Source organism: Quercus lobata, chromosome 8 (genome assembly GCF_001633185.2).
Source record: "Quercus lobata isolate SW786 chromosome 8, ValleyOak3.0 Primary Assembly, whole genome shotgun sequence".
NCBI classification, from domain to species: domain Eukaryota; kingdom Viridiplantae; phylum Streptophyta; class Magnoliopsida; order Fagales; family Fagaceae; genus Quercus; species Quercus lobata.
The window spans coordinates 24,573,947-24,590,624 of record NC_044911.1 but is presented as its reverse complement, the minus strand read 5'-3'; the positions used below and the strand labels follow the sequence as shown (position 1 = coordinate 24,590,624).

The window sequence follows — 16,678 nt, the reverse complement described above, 5'->3', positions numbered from 1 at the left end:
CATCGTAGGCTACATTTTAGTATTTTAGTTGCTATAATGGAATTGTACCAATCATACCTCTCTCATTGTGAATGCTCTAAAATAGTCAAAAGTTTGGAGAAATTACATTTTACCACTTTAAACTATACTCTAGATTATACTTTGTACTCTAAACTTTTCGAATGCATATTTTGCACCCTAAGCTATGAGCATTGTTACATTTTGCAATCCGACATTAAGTTTTCTATTAAATTGGATGGAAATCCAAAGTTTAGGGTGCAAAGTGTAATCGAAAGTATAGTTTAGGATGGTAAAGTGTAATTTCTTCTTTTATTTTAAGAAATTGAGAAGAATGGCAATTGAGTCTTTTCAGATGATGTCATAATTTCCCATCCAAGTTAATGACAAACTTAATGTCAGGGTGCAAAGTGTAACAATGGTCAAAGTTTATGATGCAAAACGTGCATTCGAAAAGTTTAAGGTGTAAAATGTAATTTGGAGTATAATTTAAAGTAGTAAAATGTAATTTCCCCCAAAAGTTTCAACTTGTGGGAAACCCAACTTATCCGGGTATTTAGAAAAACTCTTGTGGATAATAAAAAAGAAATAAAAAAATAATTATAATAATAAAATAAAAAACCCCAAATTTAGAGTCCGAGGACATTTATATCACCATCAAAACAACTGGCTACAACAGAAGTAACTTGTTAAATTTGTGCAGTTTGTATTACTACAAAATGGTGGAATTAATTATTAAAAGTAGGATCTAATATCCATTCCATTCAATAATAAGAGAGTTGTATATCAGCATTCAACAGCAGCAATTAATAAATGGATTTATGGAGGTTTTGCCGCACATTCGTGCTTGCCTTTTCTATTTTGGAGCTATTATGTGTTTCGGCTGAAGAAAAGTATAAATCAGCCATTGGCGACCCCGGGATGAGAAGAGATAATCTTAGGGTAGCAATTGAATCTTGGAATCAATGCAACGAGGTTGGCGAAGAAGCCCCAAACATGGGAAGCCCAAGGATGGCTGATTGCTTTGACGTCCATGGTTCTGAATCACTCCGTAAGTGTAGTTTACTTTTTCTCTCATGTAAAATTGTATTGTTTATCATCTTTGCCAAGATGGAAGCGTTTGATAAAAATAATTAAATAAATAAATGTTGTTGTCACCGAACAGATATCTTCATAAAATAGTTGACGTATTACTATCCGTATAATAGTTTCTTGATAAAGCAAGCTTGGATCTGGGATGGTTTGGTACAGCTCCTTTTTCTTTCGTTTTTTTAAATGTAATTTAAAATCGCATTACCAAATTAACGGGCATTTACTTAATCATAATTCGGTGATAACTAGTTGAATCTACTAATCTTTTCTTCGGTTGAGGATTGTTACATCCAATCCTACAAGTCATGATCATATATATATTTTACATATAGCAATAATAATGTTTTGGATGCACTATACAAGTCATATGTATGTTTTATTTGTACTTTTATGTATTGGCTATGTATGCAGTAAGTTTCCCACGTATTTTAAACATTTGTGTCTTTTATGATAATTTTGTTGCATGATTTCTAGTGGGTGCATGATAAACAGGTCTAAGAATTGTCATTTATGTTTAAAATATATATATATATATATATATATATATATTCATCTTATTGGAGAAACAAGAACAGAGGGAATAGAAAAAAAAAGTACAGCCCCTTTCTCTCTACGTTATTTTGAAAAATAGTTGTTTTATTAGAAAAATATGATTTTTTATGACAAAGTCATAGAGAAACTCATCAAAATCATTATATCCCTCTATTCCAAAGTAAAGATTGTTTTGAAGTTAAAACGGAGGCTTCTAAGGGGTCACATACTTACAATACATCTATTGTATTTCACTTTGAACGTTCCATCAAACCATAGCTAGCTGATAAAAGTTTTCTCAGCCAAAAAAATAAAAAGGAAGATAAAAGTTTTCATACCTATTCCTTTCCAGCAATAACATAACATAAGGTAAAGGGATTTTTTTTTAATTCTTTTTTTCAATTTCATTTCTTTTTTTTTTATTTTAAGAAAAAATCATTTTTCAGTCCTTTTCATCATAACTTCTTAAACATAAAGTAAACTTCACTCTCCCATATTTTAAAATTTATCTTGATGAAGACAAAATTTAAAAGCGACAAGAAACTATTACATTAAAAATATTATTAATAATTAGTAATATTTTTAATGTAATAGTTTCTTGCAGCTTTAATAATTAAGATTTGTTTAGATACAACTTATTTTACTGAAAATTGAAAATATTGTAGCAAAATATTTTTTAAATATATGAAAAATTACTGTTTACTCTTTTTTTACTGTTTATATGCCTTGGTGCACTGTTCATGAGATATAAACAGTGCACCAGGTGCTGGTCTTAGAAAAAAAAAAAAAAAAAAAAAAAAAGCTCAAAACGCACAAACCTGTAAGAACGTGGATCCAAAACCACACTTGGTATTATTATTATTATTATTATTATTATTATACCTTGGTCATGTCCCTCTACTCCAATTAACGGTCACCAATATACAAATTCCTATTATTGGTAGGAACACTGGAGTTTTTAATGGTAGCCTCATCCAGCAAACGTACGGTAAAATACTAAAACTACCCTATACTGGTACTCATTTGGTTTTTTGGAGAGTAAAGAGTAAGTAATACAGCTAAATGATTTGAGAATATATATATTAGCAAAAAAGTCATACTTAATTCAGGAAGCACTTCCAAATTAAGTCATGGTAGATCTAATTAATTATTAGGATCCGGACAGGCCGCCAATTAGCACTAAAATTTCATGTTTTGTGATCTTTGGAGGTAGCGATGCTAGATCACAAGGTGTATGAAAGAGACAACAGGCTTGGGATAAAGGACTCTTCTGGAGAAATAACCGCCAGCAATGCAGACCTTTATGCGGCGCAGAAAGAGATCTACTTGGGGAAAAAATGCCAAGTCCAAGACAAGCCAAGACCATGGCAGTTCTGGATGATAATGCTAAAGAGTGGCAACACCGACACAACAGCCGCTATATGCCCGATGAATGGTAAGAAAGCAAGGCCATTCCCACCGGAGCCTCGGTTTCCATGCTTTGGTAAAGGGTGCATGAACATGCCATTGATGTACCATAACTATACAAAAAGCGTTAAAGGGGAAAATGGCAATACACGACTAAGGGGAAGTTTTTATGGGTCGTGGGACTTGGATGCAAATGTTACAAAGGCTGTTACTAAAAATGACACTTCATACTATTCTGTGACTTGGGAGAAGGAACTTAGAAAAGGAAGCTGGGTTTTTCATCATTTGTTGAAGACATCGTCAAAGTATCCATGGTTAATGATATACTTAAGGTCGGATGCCACAACGGGATTCTCCGGAGGATATCATTATCAGACAAGGGGAATGTCAAAAATAGTAAGTTTAATCTCCCACACCACAACCCCCCCCCCCCACACACACACACACACACACACAACAACCAAATAAAAAATAAAAAATCTTGCATTTTTAGCGTACAAAAGGCCAATTATCAATCACTAAATACTAGAAGAAAAAAATTCTTTAAAAAAAAAAAAAAAAAAAAAAAAAAACATTATCATAATCATTATGTTTATGGATAAATTTATTACATTGTTTCTTTCAGATACCAAAATCTCCCAATTTCAAAGTTAGATTCACACTTGACATAAAGCAAGGAGGGGGTGAAAAGAGCCAATTTTACCTCATGGACATTGGGAGCTGTTGGAAGAGTAATGGAAAGCCCTGCAATGGGGATGTGACCACAGACGTGACTCGATACAGCGAGATGATCATAAACCCTAGTACCCAACCATGGTGCAAGCCAAATAATCTACAACTTTGCCCTCCATACCACACTCTTCCAAATGGGACTCGCATCCATCGAACAGACAATGTTAACTTCCCTTATAGTGCATATCACCTACACTGCTCTCCAGGGAACGCCCAACATCTTGAGGAGCCCTACAACTTATGTGATGCATATAGCAATCCTCAACCTCAAGAGATTTTGCAAATTTTACCTCACCCGATTTGGGGGGACTATGGATATCCAACAAAGAAGGGTGAGGGTTGGATTGGGGATTCGAGGACTTGGGAACTTGATGTTGGAAGGTTGTCTCGAGATCTTTATTTCTATCAGGTACATTAATTAGTTTCTATGCATGCATGATATTTTAGTCAGGCACAATCTCCTAGTTGTATTAATTTAGTGAAGAGCAATACTATGGACATAACCTTTTTTTAGAACTTTTGAAGTGAGTAAGTTATAATTGAAGTATGTCAACAGTGTTATAGCTCAATTAGCATTTTGTTGTATTTTCAACAGAGATGTCTACTATTCAAACCCCCCTCCCCTCTCCCTCCCCATTGCAACTATGAAATTATCAACAATAAATAAATAAATAATTATGATTGGAATAATATAAATTTTTTATGGCTCTACCATAGGACCATCCACCACCAATATTACTTTTATTTAAAAAAAAAAAAAAAATTAGTGCACCTTTTATTATACAATAATTATAACAAATCATGTAAGCAGTGTGAAAAAATTTATCCGCACATTTAATGTCAACAAAAAGTCAAGAATAGCACTAGCTAGTCGCTACCACTAGTCGTCTAGAACTTTAGGCGTATTAATCAAAATCATATTGTTCTAAACAAAATGGTTATTTAGTTATTTCTTAGTTTTTTGATGAATATTTAGTTATTTCTTAGTTGTTTTGCTTGCACCAGTTAATTCTTATTATTGTTATTACATTACAAGCTACAACATAAGAAGCGTGGTATTTTTGCTGAAATCCAGGATCCAGGTACTGTGCCTGTGGCAAGGTATTGGCCATCGATTGACTTAGGGACAGAAATATACATTAGCGGCAATGAAGTTGCTGAATGGACAGTTAGCGACTTCGACATCATCTTACCTTGACGACGCTAAGCTTTGCTCAATTTTTTTTAGCATTAATGTTTTCTAGAAAATTGTTTATTTTCTAGAAAGCAATTTTTTTTTTTTTTTTTTTTGTTGTAAAACTAACTTATTTTCCAGTATTTGGTAACAGCTTTGAAAATGAACTTGAGAACATTTTCTAGTGTTTGGTATGCACAAATTTTTATAACATTTCTTGTATAATTTAAAACATATATATATAACATGTGTATTGTGTAAACCTACATAATGTAATCAATATAAATAAATAAAAAACCAAGAATGAACTTGGTTTCAAACTAAAATTTTGACAACAGATACAATCAGAATTAGTTGTCCATCTTTTATGATCTCAAACACTCATCTTGCTCTGGTTTTGCATTTCATAAAAAACACACAGCGAAAGCAACAAACACAGATCTACTTCATTCATGATAGATAACATGTAACCTTGAATTTTAGAACAAAGAATAAAAAGTATACCTTGATATAGTGAAATTCAAAATCAAGACTTGAGAATACTTCTAATCTTTATCTCAATTCCACATGATGCCCAAGAAGTGTGATCTCTCAATCAGTTTACATGTATATGTTCAAGGGAGAATAAGAGAGTGGCTTACACTCACATACACACCATTTCCATTATCTATTATCTGAAAATTCTATATGTTTCTCTCCTCATACATAACTGATTATCTAATTGGGCTAACCTTTTGGGCCTACCTAATTAGGCTTTAGTTTGTGGTTTGAGATGGGACCAAATGGAACAAATAAGACTCTAGCTCCAATGGGCCTTGGGCTTTTCTGTCAACTCTTGACAAGTCCAAAGTTACCATTAATTATATTTAATATCACTATATAAATATAATTTCACTTTAGACCTTATTAATAAATTATATCCTAAGACTCTAATGATATCATTGGACCCCTTCATGAAATATTCGTAGTGAACAAAGTCATAATGAACTGTTAATTTGTAAACAACTATTTTATCCTTGAGTACCTGGTTTACTCTTTTAGTTATTCACATTTATTGAAATCCGATTTTAATAAATATAAGCTTTAGTAATTCCTTGCTAAAGTGGGCGCCCTGAATAACTAGTTCCCATTAAACTTATTTCAAGGGGATATTTTGTGTCTCTATAAAAAGAGATTATGGATTTCATCTTGAGAATATGTGTTCCCTCAACACTACGCGTAGTTACCCAACATACTGAAGTTTTGACCGTGAATATTAGATCTCACTCCTGATGTCAGTTTTTAGATCCCTTAAACAATTGATTAAACCTAGGTAATTAGCCAAGTTGTTACTTAGTCCAATTAAACAAGTCTAAGTTATCACAATATAAAAGATCAAATCATGCAAAGTAGCGGAAAATAAATAACACAAGATATGATCACCTAGGAAACCAAACCGATAAAAACCTGGGGAGGATTTGACCTAGCTATCCTCAAGGTAAACTTGAATTCACTATCTTAAAAGAATCGAAGTTCATACAATAAGACTTACAAGCCCCCACGCTCGACTTCTTATTGCTACCAACCAGTAGAACTTACTGACATGACCACGTGCAAACTCTGAATCCATGAACTCCTTCTTTCTTGGATTCACCACCAGATACAAGCACACCCGCTTGTATTTTCTTTAAACTTCAATGGCAGCAACTGAATTGATCATCAAGGTGTAGATAAATCTTCTCCTTGAAAACCCTAAGTTTGTGTAAAGGAAAGCTCCTCTAGATCTCACAAGAGATTTATACAAAATGCAAATATGAGCAACACTAAAACGGGGCAAGGGTTTGCCTTTTATACTTAGGACAAATAAGAAACCCTAAAAACGTTTTAAAACAACTAGGGCTGAGTTGGACGAATCTGCAAAAAAGCATTCTGCCCGAGCTTCGATCGATCGAGCCTGTCTTTCGATCAATCGAGCCAGGCTGAAAGGCACAATGCTTCCTGCTTTAACTCGATTCCAACTTTACATAAAATCACAACTTTGAGCTAGACTTAAACACTTTTTTTTTATCATGGTTTTCCAACAATACAATTAGAGTTCTAAATACATAAAATCCTAAACTTTAGAACCTAACACCTGATATATTATAGTAACCTACATTTCATGATCGGGTTCGCTATCCTCTCAAGATTGAGAGTCTATGAAATTAGAAGTCGTGAGATTAATTATTCATGTGACAATTGTTGATTGAATAATTAATCTCACAACAGTCCAGTTCAATATGCTTTAACTCTTAAGACACATCAACACATCAACTAGAAGTTTCCACTTCCATGATCAAGACAAACCATCTTAGTTGGTGTGTTATAGTCTTCGCAAATGAAACGCCCAATTTCATCACCGACTACGAACTATATTTTGAGTTTACAAGGAACTTGTGATTTATATCTTCTGTGACTAAATCACATACATTGCATCTCAAGGACTATGATGACGTCCCATTAGTTCATAAATAAATTGTCTCATATAATTAAACAATTTAATTTTTTTGGCATGCCAATAAATTGGATTTTAGGGCATAAATCCCAATAATCTCTCACTTGCCCTCAAAGACAATTTACCATATATCCAACACTTATTTCCCTTTAGTGTAATTCATAGTCGCTCTAAGGCAAGGTTTGGAAACAAGTTTCAACCAGATTTATTGCATAAATTATCTTTTCTACTACTACATCTCACGTATTCATATCTCTCTAATGAGATAATACTTATGCTTAATGTGTATTTTCACCACCTAGGATGAACACATATCTTGAAGTCCAACTTCATGAATCACAATCAAACTACAAACCAGTAACCATCAAATCCTCACTTTGGTGGACAAGCATATAATCCCTAATTGTCCTAAGATATTTGAGTATATGCTTTATTCCCACTAAATTAAGTGATCTTTGATTCAATTCATATTTGCTTACCACGCCCACTGCAAAATAGATATTTAGCCTAGTATATAGCATAGCATAAAGACTTCCTATTGATATGGTATAAGGAACCTCTTAATATGCTCTTCCTTTTATATGTCTTAGGAATATAATCCTTTATAAAGGAACTTCAAACTTAAAAGGGAAAGAAACCTTTCTTGAAGTATTATGTGCTATACTTGGCTAGAATCTAATCTATCTAAGCAGTTTGAGATAGACCCAACATCCTAATTTCTAAATTTTAATAAAGTTTAATTCTTAGGATGTGACTAGTCTTTCCCAAGTACTTTATATCAAACTGGACTAGACAATAAAAAACTCCATTGATGACAATGTACGTTTTTAGACCCCTTAACACACAAGTTGTTTAACCTAGTTATTTAACCAAGTGATTACTTAGATAAATTATTTAGATCTAGGTTAACACAATCAAATCATATCAAGTAAATAGTACGGAAATATAAAGAACACATGATATATGATAACCCAAGAAAACCAAACCAATAAAAAACCCAGAGGATTTAACCTAGCTATCCTCAAGGTAAAACGAATCCACTATGAAAAAATTGAAGTTTTTACAATAGAGCTTAGACCACCTATTGCTACCTCGTGTAGAAAACTTACTACCACAACCATGTGACAACTCCGAGTCCATAGACTACTTCTTTCCTTGGTCCACAGACTACTTCTTTCCTTGATCCACTGCAACCACAAGTACTCCCACTTGTGACTTTGAGACTCCACTCAAAGGTTTCAGATATTCTTTAAATTCTTTATGCAGCAATTGAAATGATCACCAAGTTCTTGACATAAAACTTGATCTTGATAACTCTAAGTGTGTATGAAGGTAAACACCTCTAGATCTCACAAGATGTCACGCCCGAAACTCCAAAGGATCCAAAGCATGAGAAAGACATCTCAAAGTACCTATAGATTTTTCCTTTTTGACAATCCAATCCACATAAATCATATCAAGTACCAACATCAAGAATTATCATAATAATTTCATTAAATATACTCTCAAAGTAAGTCAAAACTCTAAGCAATAATTACAAGAACCATTGACCACAAAAGAATAGAGGTTTAAATAAATAATTATATATCATCAGCTTATCCCATCAGTGGGAATAAAGTCACAACCACTATAATATACAAAAGAATGAGTCAAGCCTATTCTAAAATGTATATCATCTAATATCTCCATTACAAAAGTTTAGCCTCCATCAGTAGTTAGTCTAACTACTGTTAGCCACCAAAAAGCTGTCTCAAAATATTGTTACCTACTCTGAAATATTTATAAAATAATGGAATGAGATAGAGCCCAGTAAGTTGCATAATTAATGGGGGTAGGAGAAATACAAGTTTCATTTTCAATAATAATAATAATATGATATGACAAGAATGACTGAATAATGAAATACAAAATTTCTCAAAGTAAATACCTTGAAATTATATACTATAATCTGTGAGCACCAACAATATAATTTCCAAAGCCATAATATCTAACATAAGGTAAATTATCAGAAATATACCACACTACCATATAGACCGGTCAGGGGATCCACCTATTCACAACTAGCATGATATTGTCCTCTCTGGTATGCAGACTCTTGGCACCATGAACAGCAGTCTCACCCATACCCTCAAGGTTTTTCTCTCCCCCATGGGCAGCAGAGAGAGCGCGTCAAATAGGATCTCTTTTGCATGTGGTCTTTTGGCCCCATGGACAGCAGTCTCACCCACACACAATCAAGGAACCTCTTCCCCCCATGGGCAGCAGGGAAGAACACGTCATCCAAAGTGAAAGGGCACTGACTTAGATCTGATTCCGTTGTCATAAAGACTACGAAAACCAAATCAGGTGATTACTGGGAAATCACACATGGCATGATGTTAAAACCACATAAAGCTCACATGTTACATACACTTTGAAACACATAGTTTATATCTAGGTAATTTTAGAAAAACCTTAAATAATCTAACTTCAACAAAGTTTGTAAGGTTTGTAAGGTTTTCAATTTCATTCTTGTCAGGAGATTTTCTATCAATTTCCCACATAACTTCCACATAACAAGATAAGATAAGCATCTTTAAATTTTATAATATACCATAAAATCCATGATTTCCTTATCAAAGATCAAATAAAATATGCTCATTTTTCCATATTAACAATTCATGCATTTCCCCAAATGAAATACCAAATATGATGCATTTTCATATATAATCATATATATATATATATATATATATATTAAGGTTATGACACAATAGTTTTTAAGAAAATATAGTTTCCATAGCTAATTTCCAAAAGCGTGTCTAACACAAAAACAACATTTATGCAACATGGTTATTTTTCAAAAATCCCATTAAAAAGCTACTTACCTCGAAACTGCAAAAGCCTAATTCTCCAAGCTCTAAGGAGATTAACCAGAACCTAAACAATATCAAGTAAACCTATCACAATAAGCATAGGGCTTGAAAATGTATCTAGCTACAACTTAGGAATTGCCAAATGAGCACTTAATTAGGCAAGCCTAGTATTTAACCTTATCAATAATAATATATTCCACTTCCAAAGTTTCTCAACAAATTGATTCACAAGGCATAAACTCCAATTTATAAAGTTGACCCATTTAATATCATCTCCAACATCATGATTAACTTCCATAAAATTTACACTACATCATTAAGAGACCCATGAAAGCAATATAAGAATATTCTCCAAGACAAGAAATTTAGAACTTCAACTAACTCCAAATAAACCCAATGGCAATGGAAAAATTAGATTTACCAACCGTTACATGTTACCACTCAAAACCCCAAAATTTTCCATCATACATAAACCTTAAGTAGTCATCATTAGCACAAACCATATACCCACTCATCAAATAATTCCACCAATACAAAACCCATACATATAAACACATAAATATCACTTCCAATACTCATAAATCACATGGGTAACATTATTGAAGCTTAGATAAAAATAACTTCAAGCAAAAGTGTAAAACCCACCAAAAGATTAGAATTTTTTACCTCCAAGAAAAGACATGAATGGGCTTATAGGTTCTCAAGAATTTTCTAGTGATCTTGCCAGAAAATGATGGTGGAAATGGTGGTGGTGGTGGTGGTGGTGGTGTGGAAGTACCAGTGAGAGAGGATATAAGAGTAGAGAGGAGTGTATGAGAGAAAAGAAAAGAAAGAAAAGAAAATAAGAAAAAGGGATGTCTGGCCAAGTGATGAAGTGGTAATGTGAGATGAGTGGTGGGTAGTGAATGGGTAGGTGGGGCACGTGTGGTCCCAAAAATTTCTCACCTTACACATTTTTTTTTTTTAACTGACTACGACGTTACATAAGAGATTCAACACATAGCACATCAAAGACCTCTAAAACATAGCTAGGGTTTTTCCTTCCATATTTAGAGTAAAATATATAACCCTACACGTCAAACTGGGCTTAGGCTAAGTTGGAAAAATCTGGAGAAAATTAATCTGCACGAGGTTCGATCAATCGAGCCTAATTTTTGATTGATCGAGCCTTGCAGATTTAGCCAATAAATCCTGCAATTCACTTGATTCCAACTTTACAAATAAAAACACTTTGAGGAGCCTAAATCTAAACTATATGTTTTGATCATGGTTTGCCAACACATTACACATTGAAGTTCTAACACATTTAATTTCTAAAGTCTTAGAACTTAACAGACAATAACTCTACATCATTCTAAATGATAAGAATGTCATTAACATACATTAAGAAATTTATTATTCTATATAGCTTTTACACACATAAGGCCTTTTAATACTTGATCAAAATCAAACAACTTAATTGCTTGATCAAAGATGATATTTTATGTTTCAGATGCTTGCTTTAGTCCATAAATGGACTTTAAGCAACTTGCATACTAAACACTACTAGTTCTTTGCTATGAACAAGTCTAGTTACATCATATAGAAGTCTTCCTCAAGATTGCTACTAAAAGAAGCTTTCTTGATATCCATTGCCATATTACATCCAAATGAAATATAATGAATAAGAGAATCTAGATAGAGTCAAGCTTGACTATTGGTGAAAAATTCTTTTCATAGTCGAACCATTTCTTTCTAAATAAATCTTTTCGCCACTAGTCTTGACATTGAAGGTTTGCACCTTCAAATCTATCAATCTCATTTTCTTGTAGACCTATTTGAAAACAATAGGCTTAATGCCACTAGGCGTCTCTACAAGTTCTAGACTTTAAATAGAAACTAATTCTATTCACATAAACTTGATCTAGTAATCCATAATATATCATCTATTGCCCTTACGTAGGATCGAGGATCAAATTCATATCCTCATGGAATGACTTCAAAAGTTTATTCCAAAAGTATGAATATATTTGGTAATTGATAATCCTCCCACTACGATATTGTACCGGTGTAATAGTTATCTACAGAATAATGTCTTGTGATGTATCTAATGCAACCATCTCATTTCTAAATGTATTTTATAGTTTTCCTACAACAAATTCTGACATTTTTCTTCTAGAACAATCTACCTTTAAAAGAGTCATATTCCTCCTTTATGTATGCACTGACTTAAAGAAGTCATTGGAACTTCATTCCTTTACAAAAAGGAGCCCTAGATCATATTATCCTCTAAAAAGAATTCATAGACTGGGAATATGTCAAAATAATAGTTCTAAAAGCTCATCTTTCACCAATCTTGAATATCATTTAGATTAATAAGATCTAGACATAAGTGCCAAAACATACAATACCAAAGGATGGAAACTTTCTCTTTAAAAAGTAAAACATATAAATTTCCATGTAGAAAACAATCATGGACAATGCTTAACTTTACCAAAACGGAAACACTTTCCTTTTGGTCATACTTTTGAGTCTAATTTCCTTTTGGCAACTACTAGGGCAACTAGCTTATCCAACTGTTTGGAATTATAATTCCTTTTCTTATCACCCTTACCTTTTGATTCAGGCTAAGAATTTGAATTAAATCATATTGATCCTAGCCTTAGCTCTTAGGATGTCTTTCATTGCATAGAACTCACTTATCAACTCATAAAATATAAAAGAATTTATTTTCAAAACAATTTGAATTGATCAAATGATTCTAACAAGGACTTGTGGATCATATCCATATGAGATTAACATTTAATCTCTAGATCCAAGAATTCCAATTCATTTAAAAATTGAAATATTTTTATAAAATGATATAGAATTGGAACTCCTTAAGCCTTTTCTGCACTTAATATGAATCATACCAAACATCTCATTTAGACATAATATTAAGTTTAAGTCTAGTGCTAACTCTTGCATCTCATGCTGCATCACAATTGAGATAGAAGCCAATGTACATTTTAACATTTCAATGGAGATTATGATCACATCATAAGCCATCTTCCATAAATGCATTATGTATAGGAAATTATGACAATGCTAAATCGAAACATATTCATGTACTTCAGCTTCTTTAAGCACCATGTCCAATTAGGACATATGTGAATTATATTAGGAACATATGTCATCCAGAATTGGCTACTAATCCTTTGACAAAACGCACTTTACGTGTAATTGTGTAGATCTAGGATGTGTTTAATACTTCAAGGAACAAGAGTTCAAGTCCAAGTGTTAAAGCCATGCAAATCTGTCCAAGAATCAAGTGAAGAAGTGTTGTATTTTAAAACTCGACAGCTAGTTCGACAGATAGCATCTATCATGGTTTAAAAGGGATCTTCAGCCCGATGCTCAACAGCTGCTTGATAGATAACCAATCTATCAAGATTTATGAAAATTAGTTTTTCAAATCTGATTTCATACAAATCCGTGTATACATGTTTAGGCTTTCTTTTCTCACAACCCTAAACATATATAAGGATTATTTTAAGGGCTGTCTTTACGTGTAATTGGGTAGATCTAGGATGTGTTTAATATTTCAAGGAACAAGAGTTCAAGTCCAAGTGTTAAAGCCATGCAAATCTGTCCAAGAATCAAGTAAAGAAGTGCTGTACTTTAAAACTCGACAGCTAGTTCGACAGATAGCATCTATCATGGTTTAAAAGGGATCTTTAACTCGATGCTGAACAATTGCTCAATAGATAACCTATCTATCAAGATTTACGAAAATTATTTTTTCAGATCTAATTTCATATAGATCCGTGTATACATGTTTAGGCTTTCTTTTCTCACAACTCTAAACATATATAAAAATTATTTTAAGGGCTGTCACAGCTAATGAAGGTGGATGCAACTTAATGCAAAATTTTTTCACAAGCATATTGTGACCGGAGACATATGCCCTAGTTCATTTTTCTCTTGAAGAAACTACTGCATTTGTACGCCGTAAGGTTTTGTAACAAGGAGTTTCGTGATCTTCATCGAGTTGATGAACTGAAGAACTTTACAGCCAACATCCTTCTCAAGTTGGTGGTTAGTCACGTACTTGGATCCGTGCATCGATTGGTTAGTCATGTACTGGGAGCTGTGCGTTGAAAAGGAAAGTTGTCACTACAGAACAAGTCCAATTGGGCATTAAGGTAAGGGTTCAACTGTAGGTTGGTATAAGGTATTTGGATTCCTTTATTTGTAACCGCTTGTTGTGATAATAGTGGATTCTCGGGAATGGTGACCTTAAAATCACCCAGTGGGGTTTTGCCTTGGAGGTTTTCCCCATTCATAAACAAATCACTGTGTTAACTTTATTTTCCACTGCATATTAACTTAGTTAGTGATTTGTTTATGCTACCACACGTATTGCATGTTAATTGAATTAATTAATTAACTTAACTAATTAATTGGTTAATTTATCACAAGGGATTAATACATTCTTGACTTATCAAGTGGTATTAGAGCAGGCACACTCTAATTAGGGTTAATCTTTGTTGTGTGATCCATTGAACCTTGTGTCATGGATAGAGGACAATCGTTGATTATACCTCCTTTATTTGGTGGAACCAACTATGCATACTAGAAAGTATGCATGAGAGCTTTCTTGCAGTCATTAGATGTAAAGGTGTGGCAAGTTGTGGAGATAGGTTGGACCAAGCCAAAGGAAGCACCAGTCGATTGGGATGATGCTAAGATCAAGGCAGCTAACTTCAACAACAGGGCATTGAATGCTTTATTTAGTATGGTCACGAATGAGGAGTTTAAGAAGATATCCTCTACCGAAACTACCAAGGAAACATGGACCATCCTCCAAACAACCTATAAAGGAACTAAGACTGTCAAGGATTCGAAGCTTCAGAGGCTTACTACAAGCTTTGAAGAGAACAAGATGGAGGAGGATGAGTCGTTCAATGAGTTCTATGCCAAGCTCAAGGACATACTAAACTCAACCTTTAATCTTGAGGAAACCATTCTCGAACCCAAGATTGTTAGAAAGGTACTTAGATCTCTACCTAAGATATTTCATGCCAAGATCACAGCAATTGAGGAATCAAAGGATATTGACAAAATTCCTTTAACAGAGCTGGTTGGCAGTCTGCAAACCTATAAGTTGGGGTTGAAAAGGAATAGGAAATCAAGTAAGGGAAAGAGAATGGTATTAAAGGCCAAGAGCAGTGACACAAATGAGTCTTTAGAAGATGAAGATTCTAAAATGAAATCCTAAATTACAAGGCAATTCAAAAAGTTTATGAAGAATGCCAATGCTAAAAGATTTAACAAAGATCACAAGTAGTCTAGTTCATCTCAATTCAAGAGCCAAGACAAAGGGAAGAAAGATGCTAGGGATGGTGGTCAATACACTATTCCCTCAGGACCAAAGTTCTTTAGGTGTCAAGGTTTCGGACACATGAAACAAGAGTGCCCAAGTTATCTTAAGACCATTGGGAAAAGCAAGGCCCTTACTGCTACTTTAACTGACACCGAACCTAAGGATGATTTAGACAATGAGGATGATTGAATCCTGAATGCCTTCACTGCCACTGTAAATCCTACTAAGGGGATCATTGAAGAAGTGGATGAAGAAGAGGACTTGGTGGAGTCTAAGTTTGAAAGGATGGATGAGCAAGATAACATCCATACAGCCTATACAAAATTATACAAAGTCTCAAAAAAGCATGAGAAGTTGTATAGGTTGGCCACCAAGAAGCTCAGTGATGTGGAGCTTGAACGAAAAGAAATCTCCACGAAGTTTGATGAAACTAATCAGACTATTGGAGCACTGCAGTTTGAGAACAATTTCTTAGCAGAGAAGACCAAGAAACTTGAAGCGGAGTTGTTTCAAGTTAGAGCTCAACTGGAGAGGACTTCAAGTGCAAAGTTTAACGAGATGCTTAGCTTTCAGAAATTTGCTTCTGATTGAACCGGTTTAGGGTATGATTTCTTTTCCCCAAGTATTGCTTCTACTAGTACTATTGTTTTTGTTTCACTTGCTAATAATGTTGAATCTGAGAACAATGATGATAAAACTGCTTTAGCTAGTGAAAATATAGACAAGGGTAAATCTATCTTAGAAGCACCCCCTAAGCTTGTTAAGAAAGAGACTAAAAACCCTAGGGCTAAGAAGGGCAATACTCAAAAGTCTAAATAGAAGAAGCAACATCTTTGTCATCACTGTGGAGTTGTTGGGGTTTTATGCCCTAAAATTGAATTTATTGGCATGTCATAAATAATTAAATTGTTTAATTATATGAGACAATTTATAAGTGAACTAATGGGACATTATCATAGTCCTTGAAATGCATTGTATGTGATTTAATCACAGAAGATATAAATCACAAGTTCCTTGTAAACTTAAAATACAGTTCGTAGTCAGTGATGAAATTGGGCGTTTTATCTGCGAAG

General features: G+C 33.7%; 1 protein-coding gene across 1 annotated transcript; it reads left to right on the top strand.

Annotated features, from left to right (window-relative positions):
* The first annotated feature begins 701 nt into the window (after positions 1 to 701).
* On the top strand, positions 702 to 5,120 carry LOC115954435. The gene is made up of 4 exons (XM_031072287.1): positions 702 to 1,048; positions 2,834 to 3,423; positions 3,653 to 4,168; positions 4,835 to 5,120. Exons 1-4 carry the CDS (start codon positions 811 to 813, stop codon positions 4,955 to 4,957), a joined length of 1,467 nt encoding a protein of 488 aa, XP_030928147.1. The 5' UTR covers positions 702 to 810; the 3' UTR covers positions 4,958 to 5,120.
* Positions 5,121 to 16,678: the final 11,558 nt, after the last annotated feature.